Source organism: Alternaria novae-zelandiae (assembly GCF_023758075.1).
Source record: "Alternaria novae-zelandiae strain BMP 2774 chromosome Unknown scaffold_9, whole genome shotgun sequence".
Taxonomy (NCBI): Eukaryota; Fungi; Ascomycota; class Dothideomycetes; order Pleosporales; family Pleosporaceae; genus Alternaria; species Alternaria novae-zelandiae.
The window spans coordinates 1,202,871-1,217,549 of record NW_026056969.1 but is presented as its reverse complement, the minus strand read 5'-3'; the positions used below and the strand labels follow the sequence as shown (position 1 = coordinate 1,217,549).

At 54.4% G+C, this 14,679-nt stretch overlaps 4 protein-coding genes across 4 annotated transcripts; 3 read left to right on the top strand and 1 right to left on the bottom strand.

Moving 5' to 3' along the window:
- Positions 1-616: 616 nt before the first annotated feature.
- Positions 617-2,761, top strand: J4E88_005295 (uncharacterized protein; the record flags this gene model as incomplete). The annotated part of the gene is made up of 2 exons (XM_049398935.1): positions 617-2,410; positions 2,465-2,761. 2 exons carry the CDS (start codon positions 617-619, stop codon positions 2,759-2,761), a joined length of 2,091 nt encoding a protein of 696 aa, XP_049255615.1.
- Positions 2,762-6,185: 3,424 nt separating this feature from the next.
- J4E88_005294 (uncharacterized protein) lies at positions 6,186-8,101 on the top strand (the record flags this gene model as incomplete). Its single annotated transcript, XM_049398934.1, has 5 exons — positions 6,186-7,162; positions 7,216-7,306; positions 7,357-7,446; positions 7,496-7,587; positions 7,636-8,101. 5 exons carry the CDS (start codon positions 6,186-6,188, stop codon positions 8,099-8,101), a joined length of 1,716 nt encoding a protein of 571 aa, XP_049255614.1.
- Positions 8,102-9,424: 1,323 nt separating this feature from the next.
- On the bottom strand, positions 9,425-12,406 carry RPN1 (proteasome regulatory particle base subunit; the record flags this gene model as incomplete). Its single annotated transcript, XM_049398933.1, has 6 exons — positions 9,425-9,445; positions 9,501-11,460; positions 11,510-11,859; positions 11,911-12,075; positions 12,136-12,200; positions 12,268-12,406. The coding sequence occupies 6 exons, from the start codon at positions 12,404-12,406 to the stop codon at positions 9,425-9,427; spliced, it is 2,700 nt and encodes an 899-aa protein (XP_049255613.1).
- Positions 12,407-12,751: 345 nt separating this feature from the next.
- Positions 12,752-14,130, top strand: J4E88_005292 (uncharacterized protein; the record flags this gene model as incomplete). Its single annotated transcript, XM_049398932.1, has 2 exons — positions 12,752-12,814; positions 12,877-14,130. The coding sequence occupies 2 exons, from the start codon at positions 12,752-12,754 to the stop codon at positions 14,128-14,130; spliced, it is 1,317 nt and encodes a 438-aa protein (XP_049255612.1).
- Positions 14,131-14,679: the final 549 nt, after the last annotated feature.

The following is a 14,679-nucleotide window of genomic DNA, read 5'->3' as shown; positions in this document are numbered from 1 at the left end:
ACTGTCTCTATCGTCGCCTAGCCTTGCACGACTGTCGCGTGCATGCTGCATCTTTTTTACCGCCGGCTTGACGCTGCTCCTCTGTAGATTCGATGCCTCCATCTGCCGTGATTCGCACGAGGTCGTCGTATGTGTGGCCGCAGTGTGCCCCACAAAGGTACCGAAGTGCTGGCGGGGTTCTTGGTAGCCATGGCGGAAAGGCCGCGAGGGTCGGGAAAGTCAGGGTCTCACCTGAGGCCCGCCGTTGTTTCTGAGCTGCCCCAGCGGAATGGCTGCGGAACGCTTCGGCTTCCGATGGGCGTCTGCCAGTCAGTGACGGCACCACTTTTGGCCACTTTACCCGTGTCGAGGAAGCGGTCAGAGATGTGTAGAGTCTAAAGGCGAGATTATCGTTTGGTGTGCTGTCTCAACAGCCTGCTTGCGGCTCCGTGGCCAGATCTTGATAAGATTGAGTTGAGACGCACGGCCACTTGCCATTCCGATCCTCCGTTGCGAAGCCGCATACAAATATTACCGTGTCGTTTCCAATCCCCTTCCGGACGGCAACTTTCTACCGTGTCCATGTCAGTCAGCCCCTCATTCTCCCGCCGACTCTGCTAACGCCCCTCTCAGCACCATGGCACAACTCGACACCTTGGACCTTATCGTGCTGGCCGCCCTCCTGGTCGGCACAGTAGCCTACTTCACCAAAGGCACCTACTGGGGCGTCTACGGAGACCCCTACGGCAGCTCCATGGCCACGGCCAATGGCGCTGCAAAGGCTGGCAAGTCGCGCAACATAATAGAGAAGATGGACGAGACGGACAAGAACTGCGTCGTCTTCTACGGTAGCCAGACGGGCACGGCAGAGGACTATGCCTCCCGCATATCCAAGGAGGGCCATTCGCGATTCGGCCTCAAGACCATGGTGGCAGATCTGGAGGAGTACGATTTCGAAAACCTCGACACCTTCCCCGAAGACAAGCTCGCCGTATTCGTACTAGCCACCTACGGCGAGGGCGAGCCCACCGATAACGCCGTCGAGTTCTACGAGTTTATCGGTTCTGAAGATGTCAGCTTCTCGGAGGGTGGCAGCATCGACGACAAGCCCCTCAACAAGCTCAACTACGTCGCATTCGGTCTCGGTAACAACACATACGAACACTACAACTCCATGGTCCGCAACGTCGACAAGTACTTGACGAGGCTCGGTGCCACCAGACTGGGTGCTGCTGGTGAGGGCGACGATGGCGCTGGCACCATGGAAGAGGATTTCCTCGCCTGGAAGGAGCCCATGTGGACTGCTGTTGCCGAGAAGATGGGTCTGGAGGAGCGCGAAGCCATGTACGAGCCCGTTTTCGAAGTCAATGAGAAGCCAGAGCTATCTCCCGAAGATGACACCGTTTACCTCGGCGAGCCCAACAAGAACCACCTTGAGGGCAACCAAAAGGGTCCTTTCAACGCCAACAACCCCTTTATCGCCCCCATCGTCGAATCTGCCGAACTCTTCAACTCCGACAACCGAAACTGCCTACACATGGAAATCAGCATCGCTGGATCCAATCTGTCATACACCACCGGTGATCACATCGCCATCTGGCCCAACAACGCCGGCAGGGAAGTCGATAGGCTGTTCAAGGTTCTCGGCAAGGAAGACAAGCGCCACACGGTTATTTCAGTCAGAGGTCTCGACCCCACCGCCAAAGTTCCATTCCCGTCGCCAACTACGTACGATGCCGCCGTCCGCTTCCACATTGAGATCAACGCCGCCGTGTCGCGTCAACTTGTCTCTGTCATTGCACAGTTTGCGCCAAACGACGAGATCAAGGCTGAGATCGTGAAACTCGGTAGCGACAAGGACTACTTCAGGGAGCAGGTTACCGACCGCAACCTCAACCTTGGCCAGCTGCTCGAGATCACCGGAAAGGGCGCCACATGGGACAAGATCCCATTCTCATTCCTGTTTGAAACCATGGTCAAGATCCAACCTCGTTACTACTCCATCTCCTCGTCGTCTCTGGTCCAGAAAGACAAGATCTCCATCACTGCTATTGTTGAGTCCATCGAGAAGCCCGGCGCACCATACGCTTTGAAGGGCGTCACCACCAACTACCTCTTGGCCTTGAAGCAGAAGCAACACGGCGACCCCAACCCGGATCCTCACGGCCTGAACTACACCATCACCGGCCCTCGCAACAAGTATGACGGTATTCACGTCCCGGTTCACGTCCGCCACTCCAACTTCAAGCTTCCTTCAGATCCTTCCAAGCCTATCATCATGGTCGGACCCGGTACTGGTGTCGCACCCTTCCGTGGTTTCGTTCAAGAAAGAGCTGCACAGGCAAAGGCTGGTCAGAATGTCGGAAAGACCATTCTGTTCTTCGGGTGCCGAAAGCAATCAGAGGACTTCATGTATGCCGATGAATGGAAGGTAAGTCTCATGATGCCATGTCAACCACTCATTCCGGGCTAACACAATCTGCAGCAATACCAAGCAGACATGGGCGACAAGTTCGAGATGCACACTGCTTTCTCGCGAGACGGTCCCAAGAAGGTCTATGTACAGAACAAACTTGAAGAGGCCGGCGAAGAAGTCAATAAGCTGCTCGAGCAGAAGGCCTACTTCTACGTCTGCGGTGACGCCGCGCATATGGCCCGCGAGGTAAACACGCTTCTCGGCAAAATCATCTCCAAGTACAGGAACGTGCCGGAGACAAAGGGTGAGGAGATTGTCAAGGCCATGAGGGCGTCGAATCAGTACCAAGAAGACGTCTGGTCATGATGCGTCAAGGAGCGGGGAGATTGTTTTAGAAAGAGCTTTTTGAGCATGCATTTTCATGGTAGAATGGTGTGAGCGATGGCGTTTGATCTGACGAAAACATTTCGCATTGGAGTATATTGGCTCTAAATCTGAAGCCTGGATGGACATGTACAGTTATGTGACCACCATCTTACATAGTCTGCAGTGTGGGACCAGCTCATTTGATCAATCATAAATATCAAACTCTTCTGATTCACCTCTCACTCAGCTGATTGTGACATGTATCAAGAAAGATGTTGAGCGACCGCAGCCTAATGCTGTGGTGCGCTGCTGTGGTAGGCAAAACGTGCGCTAGTTCACACGGGCAGGGTCCGGCCATGATTGGTCGATGCACGTGCGCGCGCGGTGCCTGCCGCGGGGATGGCTCCCATAAACCTCGTCTATAAGCATCAACGCCTCGCATGCATACACACTGCTTCAAAATAGTTTCGTCATCTGCCGTTCCCGCCCATCAACTGCGCCGCGATAATCGACGAAGGGTCTTCTCCATCACAAGCTCGAGTTGCGGCCCCCAATGTCTAGGACGCCTACTCGGATCATTGCGTGGCAAGCCTTCATTGCTCAGAGGTGCAGGCACGTCTCGTTATAATAGACACTGCCGTCATGCGTACGATAAAGGTTTGCACAGCAGTTCCGGCTAAGTATCATCTTCTGGATTTACCTGGTCGCGCGTCGCATGCTGAAAACCTTCATGGCAGGATGACCACAGCCAGTCACTCACCGCTACAACCTCAGCATGCGGGGCATCCGCTCGAACCCTTGAGGAAAACGCAGTGTCGCGAGATGCAGCAGATCCTGGGGAGTCTTATACGAAGCTGCGTTCTTCCTCATCTGCTCTTTGTGTCACCCCGCGGATGCTTGTAACGAATGCCGATCCGCCCCGTTTCTCCCTCTCTGCGATGACGGTAGCGAGAGAATCCGGAATCCAGGTCCGAGGTTGAGCTGGGTAACGTTGGAAGAATCGCAACGAAGCATCTCTCAGGCTGCTCAGTACAGAATGACAGAATTTGGTGAGAGGTGCAGCCCTGGGGGGAGAGAGGTGCATATTTGCCCGGCGTACGGCATGCACGACTCCTGAAATGACCTTACAGGCAGGCATGCTGAGCGGGATCGGCCAGCCATCGCATAGCAGGGCGCCACCGAACATGGACCCTGGACGCATCATCCACCTGGTAATTCTAGGCACTGGCGGATGTTCTCTCACCGTGTCGGCACTGCCACGAGACCAACAACAGCCGCTTCAAGAGCCGGACAACCGATCGGATAGCTGCTTCGCAACAAATGCGACACGGTAATCAGTGCGCTTGCGCCTACGCACCACGCGAGGAAGCGGGCAAACCTCCATTCGTGAAGTTCGTATCACCCACACGCCATTTGGTCCTGTGCCTAGCACCTGAGGAGTGGAGTCCAAACATGATGCTGGCTGGAATTGTCTCTCTCACTAGACTTGGAATCACCGGCTGGCTCAGTTTCTATGTGTACCTCACTTTTGAATTTGAGTATCTTCAGAGGGACGCCTTGCACACGATTTGCTCCCGACGCGCTTTTGCTTGTATGAGAGTGACGTTGCTCATATTACTAGGAAAGGTGGGTCAGGCCACAGGCTTCGGACTTGCCCCTTGCGTCTGCATTACCGCTGCAGATGGTCAAATATCGTTTACCCTGGTGATCTCGCCAAAGAAGGTGCAGTCCCCCCGGTTGAGATACCAAAGACGTCTCGCATGAAGGCGCACTCCCAACGGTATTCGAGCATCGCGCATCCATCTCAAAACCGTGATCTACAGAGTTACAACCGGCAATGGCTGCACTGCGCCGGCTCGTCGCGCAGGTTACAGGTGTGCAACAGCGCGCCGCTCCGTCAGGTTACGAAAGGTCTATTATGGCATGGCGGAAGTCTGGCTGCAAAGCGCTGTAAGAGTATCCCCCTGTCTGTGTAGCCCTACTAATCGCAAAGCAGACCAGACAGTATTCAATCAAGACCTGCGCATGTCTCGAGTTGGGTCGTTGCGTGTGCCCAGTTGAAGTGTGGAGGTGAGGAAACGACAGGTCGAGTCCCCTTGACAGAAGCATGCGCGCCAGAATCATCGCAACTGCCCCGGTTGGGACGTTCACGTAGCAACAGACAATGACGTCTGTTGCCCAACGTCATTCCAAGATACTGCTCAGCCTTGCTGCAAGGGCGATATAACTGCATTGGCCGTTGTCACGGTGAAAAGTTGGCTGCAGCAAGTGGCAGCTAGACTCCACACGAACGCCTCGTCATTTGTATGCTACACACACTGCTCCGAGAAAGGTAAGGCTGCATCCTGAGGAGGCGCGACGAGTACACCACTTGATGCAGGATGTTATGCTTGCAGCGTTCGCCATACCGTACTCTCGGTGCATCCATCCAGCATGTGCGTCCTTGCTTGCAGTCGATGTATAAGTGCAGTGCTCTTCCCATCACGGCGACGGGGACAACCCAAAGCCCCGTAGCTTCGCCCGCAAGCCTGATCTGACATCACTATTCCAACAGCTTTTTCACCATATTACTAGGCAATTTCCAGATAAAGAAGCGACGGTATCCAAAGTGCAAGAGTTCGGGTGGCGCTGTGTTGTAGTGCGTCTGTTCCTCCTCGAGGCGGAGTCATTGGGAAGGTGAGCCTCTCTGTTCGCCGTCATGGTTCTTCTTCGCGACTTCCCTCTGTCAGATTGGGGCTTCCTTTCTCACGTCGCTTGTGGGTTTCCACCGACGTCCCATCGCGAGTGCTCTTTCCCTAAGCTGCTACGCCCAGACGCCATCTTCGGGTACAACAGCTTGCCTCATTCCGCCATTCCTCTCCTTCTCTTCTTCACTCTTCTTCACTTTTCTCACCAATACGCATCAGTGGCCACATTCTTTGTAGCTTTTCCCAGGTCAGTCATCCGTCCCGACGCCGTCCATCATTCTTGTGCAGCACACCGATACTGACGCCTCGGCAGCTTTGGAGTCACTACCAGTCCCGCACATTGCGAAAGTTTGATATCTACGACCCAGTAAGTCCCTTTCATCATCCCATCTTATTCTCTCCACTCCCCGCCCGGACACCGCCGCATCCAATGAGCTCCTCCCCCGCAATCGCTTGCGAGGTCTGCTTTCCTCACACTCATCGATCACCGAGCAAATTTGCTAGGCCGTACCCCAGCCTCCTCTAATGACAAAAGTTAATCTTCTGAGCAGAGCAACGTTCCTCTCTGCATCTCAGTCTGTCGTCGCGTCCGTTGTTGAGACCATTCGCCGCAACCCTCCTCAGGCTCGTACCTTTCGGCCTGCGTACTCTTGCTCGCGACTTCAAGCTTCGGTCCCGGATACCTTGCCGATCTTTTCACTCGTCTTCTGATCAGTGTCACTTCGAAGCTCACTGCAATGGCTACCAACGGTCGTCAGCAAAACTACGCGGCCCCCAACGCGGGCTACAAGGGACAACACATGCTCAACAACTACAACCAGCACGGCCAAGGTCATGGGTCCGCCCAGTACCTCCCCCGAGGTCTGCCCATGTCCCCCCACGGTGATAATGGTATGCAAGGTCTGACGGGCAATATGGCAGCTCTCAACATGCACGCCTCGTATGGTTCGTCCGCTACCTCCAAGTCTGCGAGCTCCGCTCTGTCAGGTGGCTCCTCCGACTACGGCAACATCCCTCTCTCCAACGGTCAAGGACTTTGGGTTCCCAACCAGCAGGTCCTTGGATCTATGTACCAGATGATGCCTGGTGCCCAGCAACAGACTGCCATGGCGGCTTCCCCAAACATGTACAACCACACCGGTGCATACGTCCAGCAGGCAGCTTACCAATATGGCCAAGCTGTCATCGACAACAACGCTATGCCACCAGCATGGGCTGCTCGCATGTCCTCTTCCGAGATGCCATCTCTCATGACGCCACGCCGGGACTCCATCTCCTCCAACGAGAACGACAACCCAGGCACGCCTTACGGCAGTGGTGGTATGTACCATCGTTACGGCAACAACACCGCCATCATGGACCGTTCGCCAAACGCCCTCTACTCCAGCAGTGCTACCCCTTCGCCTTCCCAGTTGGCCCATCCCTACCAGGTCATGGCGCCCATCCCGAAGCAGCAGACCATGCCCACGTTGCCTCCCAATCTACTGGCGTTAGTGCACCAGGAGCCCCCCATTCCCCGGGCTATTCCCGCTCCTAGCTCCCCGCACAAGCCACTCGACCGTAGCCTGGAGAACAAGACTGGCGAGACCAACGTTTACATTAGAGGTCTGCTTCCCGAGACCACAGATGAGATGCTTCACCTGTGGGGCAAGCGTTTTGGAGACATCCAGAGCTCAAAGTCCATCATCGACCTGAAGACCAACCTGTGCAAGGGGTAAGCGCTTCACTACCCATCACAACGTTTCAATTACTAACTATGCTTCGCAGTTTCGGCTTCATCAAGTACCACAACTTCGAAGACGCTGAAGACTGCATCCGTGGCTTCCACTACCTCGGATATGAGGTCAGCTTTGCTCGGGTACGTTGCAGCCACTCTGATGCACGATGGCCTGTACTGACTCTTCCCAGGAATCCTTCTACTCAAAGCTCAAGAAGTTCGCCGACGAGTGCAACACCAATCTTTACGTATCCAACATTCCAAAGAACATGAACGAGCATGTATGATACTTCGCCTCAACCCTGGTGACAAGTCACTTACAACATACAGGAACTCGCCTCCATCTTCGCGCCTCACAAGGTCTGCTCGAGCAGGATCCTTCGTGACTCTTCTGGTACTGGTCGGGGTGTCGGCTTCGCTCGGTAAGTCATCGTGGTGTTGCCATTTTGATCGTTGCTGACCATCTCTAGCTTCGAGTCCCGCGACATCTGCGACGAGGTCATCAAGGAGTTCAACAACACCCCTGTATCCAAGCCCGGCGGCGAAGAGCATCTCATCCAGATCCGCTTTTCCGATACTCACGAGCAGAAGATGCTCAAGCAGCAGACCGCAGCTGGCCGTGTCTTCCGTGCTGCGGAGTACGAGGTCGGTGTTGCTCAGGCTAGGGCGCTAGGCACGCCTGACCGATACCTCTCCGTCTCCCCGATACCTGCGGGCCACGCCAACGAGTTCGAGATGTTCATGCGCGGCCAGCGCCAGCCATGGTCACCGCCAGTGCCATCCACCCTCGGCCCTGCCCGCTCATACTACATGCCGCAGGGTGGACCCATCAAGAGCGAGGACGGCGTTTCTGAGAGCGGCCTTGACGTCAAGACCAACCCCGCCACTCCCGTCAAAGCTGATGACAAGTCTACTTCACCCAGCCGCAACGACTAAGCGTGTACCGCCCTTTCCACGTCGACCTTCGATCTACTCGTCGTGCACGCACTATTCTTCATGATCGCTTCTTCAACATCCTCCAGCCACATCTTCTTGGAGACTTCTTTTGGCACCGATCATATACTTTACGAAGGCCGCACTATATCAACACGCTACAGCACGATACTCTTGTCGTTCTTTCCTGCCGCTCGCTCTGACCTTCATGTCTTTGGGCCCTAATACTTTGTTCTTGGCGCCAACACCCTGAACATATCCTTCCCATCGACACTCCAGTCTCGCGTTTTCCTTTCGATCGATATATTTGGGCGGTTTCTTTCACATTTTAGAAGTATCTGTTAGCATCTGGGCAAGCCAGCGAACCAAAAGGATCTTAGTGGGTTATTCAATGTATCTCTTTCTCATCGATGGCAAGGGCAGGTTTCAGCAGTGGTGGCTAGGTCTATGGTCGGATTTGTCGTAGTTTCGATAGTTCGTCGTATAATAGATCTTCTTCCGGCTCATATTCATGTTCGTGTCTACTTCTCTGCTGTTCATGCAATGCTTGCCTCTCAACCCGGTCGTCTTGGTACGTCTTCAAAGTAAAGAAGGTAACGAGGCTGACCTTGCGCTACACCCTGTTTAATCGCCCAATCGATCGAAGAGGGCTGCGACAGAGCACCTAGTCCAGTGGTAAGACGTCCGCGCAAGATCTTGACAGGCTTCCTAGTACTTGACCGTACTGCTTTGTGGAAGATTTCCCATCGCTGCATCTGGGTGCTGTGTCTGCAGCAGGCTAGGCACCTTGATTGCGGAAGACGTGTGTTCGATCCACACGGTGCTTGTAGATTTTTGATCTTCTTTTTAGACTCGCGGCTATGCGATCAAGTAGGAGAGATAAGTATAGGAGCGTGTCATGAGATTCGGATCAGTGTACAGGATAAAATACAATAGCGTGAGAACGGCAATAGTAGTAGTAATGATCGTGGCCACGCGGTGATGGCCGTAGAACGGGGATAGTCAAACATCTTGAGTCTAACTTTGTGCCTAGTTAAAGGTAGGAGGATAGATAGTACGTGCGTTCCGACTCCATCACTACTGCATACATTCATCCGGAGTGGCTGGAACGAGACTTTGTATGAATGATTTCATTTCAGTTCATTGCTTTTGCACATCTATATATACAACGGTGTGCCCCTTGGACTCCCTGTCCAGTCAGAACAAGGGTCGAGGCAGTGACCGTAATGCTATTAGAATGCCAAAATCCTTGGTGCAGGCCCTCCCTATGCTCTGCGGGGTGTCACTGACGACGCTTCTTTCTTTCCACCTTTTTACTGCAATCGTTCAGTCCTCCCACTCTGGGTTCTGCATGTAATGTTAGTACGGCACCCTCGAAGTCATGTATATTGGAATATCATACCTTTCGCAAGATGACCACACCCTCCAACACATTGGTCAGGCTGAGATACTTCTCGTCTTCCAGCTCCGCCCGCTCACCATGCGCCAGCAACACCGGCGTGCTCTGTGTTTGCCATCCAGTAATGGTCTTCGGCCGACCGGCTTGGCCAACAATGTCTACTGCTTGACCAACACGGACGTTGACTGTCAGCGGCTTGAGGTCCTCATCGAGTGTAATGAGGAAGCGCGGCGATATGGCGGTAGCGAGGTAGTAGAGTAGGTAGTGTGAGTCTCCAGCCACAAATGACTTGGCGTCGATGAGAGACACAAGTACGGTGAGAAGACCCGACGCTGCCACACGGGACAAGACCTGACGGTCGGTGTGGAATGGGTTGAAAGACAGCGTGCCCTTGCCTGCATGCAGCAGACCTTGAGCTATGCGAACCATGAAAAGAGCGTTGGGATCACGGTGGTAGTAGCTAGCCAATTGCCGGAGGAGTTGTGCAAGACGGGCGTTGTTGGTACCAGCACCGCAAAGGCCCATGGCGAAGATGGCGTTGATGGCGACATCGTTGTCGTTGTCGTGAGAGTAACGAGAAAGAGTGTCGTAGACCTTCATCTGAGGGTTGCTAGGGCTGATGAGACCTAGAGCGAGCGGCACAGCCTTGCGGATGTTAGCCTCGCCGTAGTGCATCAGGTGGCCGAGAGTGCGGAGGATCATCTCTTGGCCGACGTCCTCGCCCATGGCGACTAATGATAGACCGATAACAGCGTAGGACTGGAGTAGCTCATCGCCCTTCTTCTCCTCGTTCTCATCCTCGATGTGCTCGTTGCAGATGTGGAGCAACTGTTGGATCTTCAGGACAGCACCGGTACCTGCCCATGCGCATACCTCGGTGAGCACAGAGGCAGACTTGGCCATGGGGTGATCAAGCGCCTTCAAGGTCTCCAGAATGACATCGACTTCTTCTTGCTGGCCGAAGAAGAGTAGCGCAAGACCAAGAGCCATGAATCGGGTCCACTTGTCCTTGAGCTGCTTCGTCCGGTCCTCGTCCAAGAGCGTGTTCATCAGGGCATCAGTGACATCTCCGTTGGCCGAACCAACAAAGATCATACCAAGCGACAGCGCCGCCATGGCAGAAAGCTGCATGTCGAGGCTGGTGTCACTGACGATCGGCAGCAAAACGTCCAAAAGGTCTTCCTTATTAGACCCGGCGTAAGCAAGACCGAGACCCATGATAGAAGCCAAACGGATGTTCTTGTTCTTGGAATTGATGTTGTCCTCATCACCCAAGAGAGCCATGGCAGGGTCTGAGTCCATGCGCACGCCCGAGTTGAAGATACCGGTAGCAAGCATAGCGCCGGCCTTGACCATGTCGTCTTCGACGTGTGTGAAGGGGTCGACCTTATCGAGACCCTCTTCTACGTCCCAGAGCATGAGCATACCCAGAGACGCTGTTGTTGACAGCATGCCCTCCTCCTTGGTCTTCCACACCCAGCTCTGCTTTGTGTTCTCGTTAAGCATGAGCTTATCATTGGCGTAACCGGCATTGACAAAGGCGTTGACGAAGGCTGAAGCAAGGTTGTGTCTGGCGGAATCGGTATTGGTGAGGCCAGCCGTCCTGCTGCTCTCCAGATGTGTCTTGTAGATGTCGTCAGGGGTCTTGGGGTCGAGAATGTTAAGCTCCTTGCCCAGCGCCTTAAAGTGGTCGGGTAGCCGCGTGTTGTTGATGCATTCCTGGAGCTCGGCATCGTCGTCCTCGGAGACGTCGAGCCATATCCGTTGGCGGCCACATAAGTAGGCCATTTGTCTCCGGATCGACTTGTCCTTGGTGGCGTTGAAAGCTTCAATGATGAGATCGGTCTCGTGTAATCGTATCGCGATGACGATTGCCTGTGTGTACTGCTTGTATTTGGCGTAGATTCGGTACGTGGTACGGAGGAACTTGTCGTTGTCTGGGTAGGTGAGTAGGGGCACGTTGCTGCTGGTGTTAGTGTCGGTGTTGCAGGCAAAATGCGGACATATCCTACCTGACCATGTATAGAGCCACCCTCGAGTATGTGTTCTCGTCGATGTACTGCTCAATCTGATCAATCATCTCCAGCTCAGACAGGATATCAACGGCATCAGCCTCTGCGTTGTGCTTGAGGAAGAAGGGGACGAGGTTTGAGGCGAGGTCGGTGACGTCGTCGGTGGATTTCTCGTCGTTCAGGCGGTTCTGGTATTCTGTGCCGATCTCAAGCGCAAGGTGGCGCATGTACTCATGGCCCCATGAGCCGAGATCTGTGGAGGGGGCCTCAAGGCGGTATTTGAGGCAGTCTAGGCGGTCCTCATCCGAATACGTCATTCCCAGAACAGACATCATGTCGGCGAGCGAGCGCTGTGCTTGTTAGCATGGTGGCGTGTACAGAGTGTTATCGGGTCTGCGCACCTTGTTCTCGCCTGCTGGCCATGATGCGTAGGCCTTCTCTAGGTTCTCGTAGTGTGGTCGGAGGAACTTGAGCGGCTTGGGCACGGCCGTCATGGAGCTCGTCGATGTCTTGATGAATTCCTTGATCTGTTCGAGGGCGGGCTTGTAGAGGCTGGTATCGGAACCCTAGTAAACACATGAGGTCAGCGCATGTTGCGGGGAGCAGCCGTCGTCGCAGCAGCTTACCAGTATCCGCTCAGCCAGCATGTCAAGGTCGCTCTTCAGCTGTTGGTCTTCTTCGCTGAGCTCCTCTGTGGTTTGTCATCAGTGCAAGTCCATGACGATAGCCGTCGGCGCTGTGCCGGGGACCAGACATACCGCCAGTTGTCGCAACACCGCCCTTCTTGTCCTCAAGATCTGGCTTTGCGTCCTTGCTCTTGTCCGCGTCATTGCTCACAGGCGCCTTGCCCTTGCCCTTGTCGGCGGCCGTGGGCTTCTTCTCGTCGTCCTTCGCCATGTTGATGATGTGTAGCTAGGGCAAGCGGCGAAGAGTGTGTATGTGTCGGGACGAAGCGGCGTCGATAGCGACGGTGGAAAGAGATTCGGGGTGCTGGGAGATGGTGATGCGGCGCTCAAATGGGTCGGAAGAGCGAGAGGCAAGTCGAGTGGGGAGTGGTAATAGGTTGATGTCGATGAGGCAGCTCTTGCTTCGCGTACCACTTCCGCCGCGCTAGGGCCAAGCCCGTCCGCCGATGATGAGCGCCGCCCGCCGCTCAGAACCTCCCGCCAAAAATTATTGTTGCCGCATACACTCTCGAAAATCACCACCACACGACGCCGATAGGCCACCCAGGCAACTACCATGAAGCTGAACGTCAAGAATATTCGGTACCTCTCCGCCGATGATTGGCGTGTTCTCACTGCGGTATGCGCCCGCCCGCAGGCTTTCCGAACGTAGTGGGGGACTAACGCTGATGAAGACGATAGACAGAGATGGGCAGCCGCAACCATGAAATCGTGCCAACCCCCCTGATTGCTCAGATCGCCGCCATCCGCTCAGGCGACGGCGTCCACCGTTGCATCTCCAACCTCGCCAAGATCGGCCTCATCGCCAAAGTCCGCAACGCAAAGTACGACGGCTACCGACTCACGTATGGCGGTCTCGACTACCTCGCCCTCCACACACACCAAAAGGCCTCGACCGTCTACTCGGTCGGCAACCAGATCGGCATAGGCAAAGAGTCGGATATCATAGTCTGCGCAGATGAGACGGGCAGGCAACTGGTGCTCAAAATCCACCGTCTGGGTCGCATTTCTTTCCGTACCGTCAAGGCGAACCGCGACTACCTGCGGAATCGCCAGGGTGGTTCATGGATGTACATGTCGCGCCTCGCTGCTCTAAAAGAGTTCGAATTCATGAAGGCCCTACGAGCTGAGGGATTCCCTGTACCCGAGCCGATTGGTCAGAACAGACATACGGTCGTCATGAGCCTTATCGATGCCTTCCCGATGCGCCAAATCTCAAAGGTCGGCAACCCGCAGGAGCTCTACGGTGAGCTGCTTGCCATTATCGTTCGCCTCGCGCAGCACGGTCTCATCCATGGTGACTTCAACGAGTTCAACATCCTAGTTGAAGAGAGAACAGAAAAAGAGGGTAGTTTGTCACTGGTGCCAACCCTCATCGATTTCCCGCAGATGGTCTCCATTGACCATGCCAATGCCGAATACTACTTTGACCGCGATGTGGCTTGCATAAAGCGCTTCTTCGATCGCCGTTTTGGCTTCACGAGCGACGAGCCGGGTCCTTTCTTCAAGGACGCCACAAAGAAGCTCGTCAAGCGATTAGATGTTGAGGTTCAAGCTTCCGGCTTCAGCAAAAAAATGGCGAAGGAATTAGAATTGTACATGAAAGAGCATGGTATCGATGGCGACGCTGGAGATGTTGCAGCCGGCGCAGAGGCTGACGACGACGATGAGGCTGACGAGGCAGGCGACGATGAAGAAGTTGAGGATGAAGAAGACGGCGGTGTTTCCCTTGAAGGTGGCCCGGTAGGCGACGATGTGTCTGCTCCTAGCGATACGATTGCAGATGGGCAGTCGACATTAGCTGCACAGATGACTATACTGGAGATAAGGGACAAAGACCCGCTACCAGATCTCAAGGATATCAAGCCGCCGCCACCCTCGGAACCCACCATGACCACCAAGGCCGCTAAGAAGAAAGCCGGCTGGTCCATATAGGCCTGCCAACTACATCATCTTCTGTTCCTTTGTTTCAGCGATACCCAGATCCATGTCTCCTCCCGGCACTCGTTTCATTTGAAGGCCTAGAATATACAATACATTCCATTTCAACAGATCAAGGGCACTACGTAGTCACCTGACCCCTCTGCATCAAGATTCCGCTGTGACAGGCTCGTCTAAACCACCTTTCTCCTGAGAATCTTTCTCTCCTCTATCCACGTCCACGATATCTTTTTCCTGAACACCTATATCCTCCTTGGCCTCATCCAACCCATCATCGCTCCAGATATCAACCTCGTCTTCATCACCAGCCGCTATATCCGTGCATTTCGGAGGCACAACCTGCCTCTTATGTACAGACCGTATCATGCGCCCAACAAAGCGTAAATCTGGTTGCACAAACCCTTTTCGTATAAGCAGAGCCCGTATATCTGCTGCAAGGAGCTCGCCATTTGCTGCCTCATGATCGATCAGAACGTTACCATCATCAAGCTCCCGTATACATGAAGTGCTGATACAAGCTGGAAGTGCGCTACGTTCTGTGAC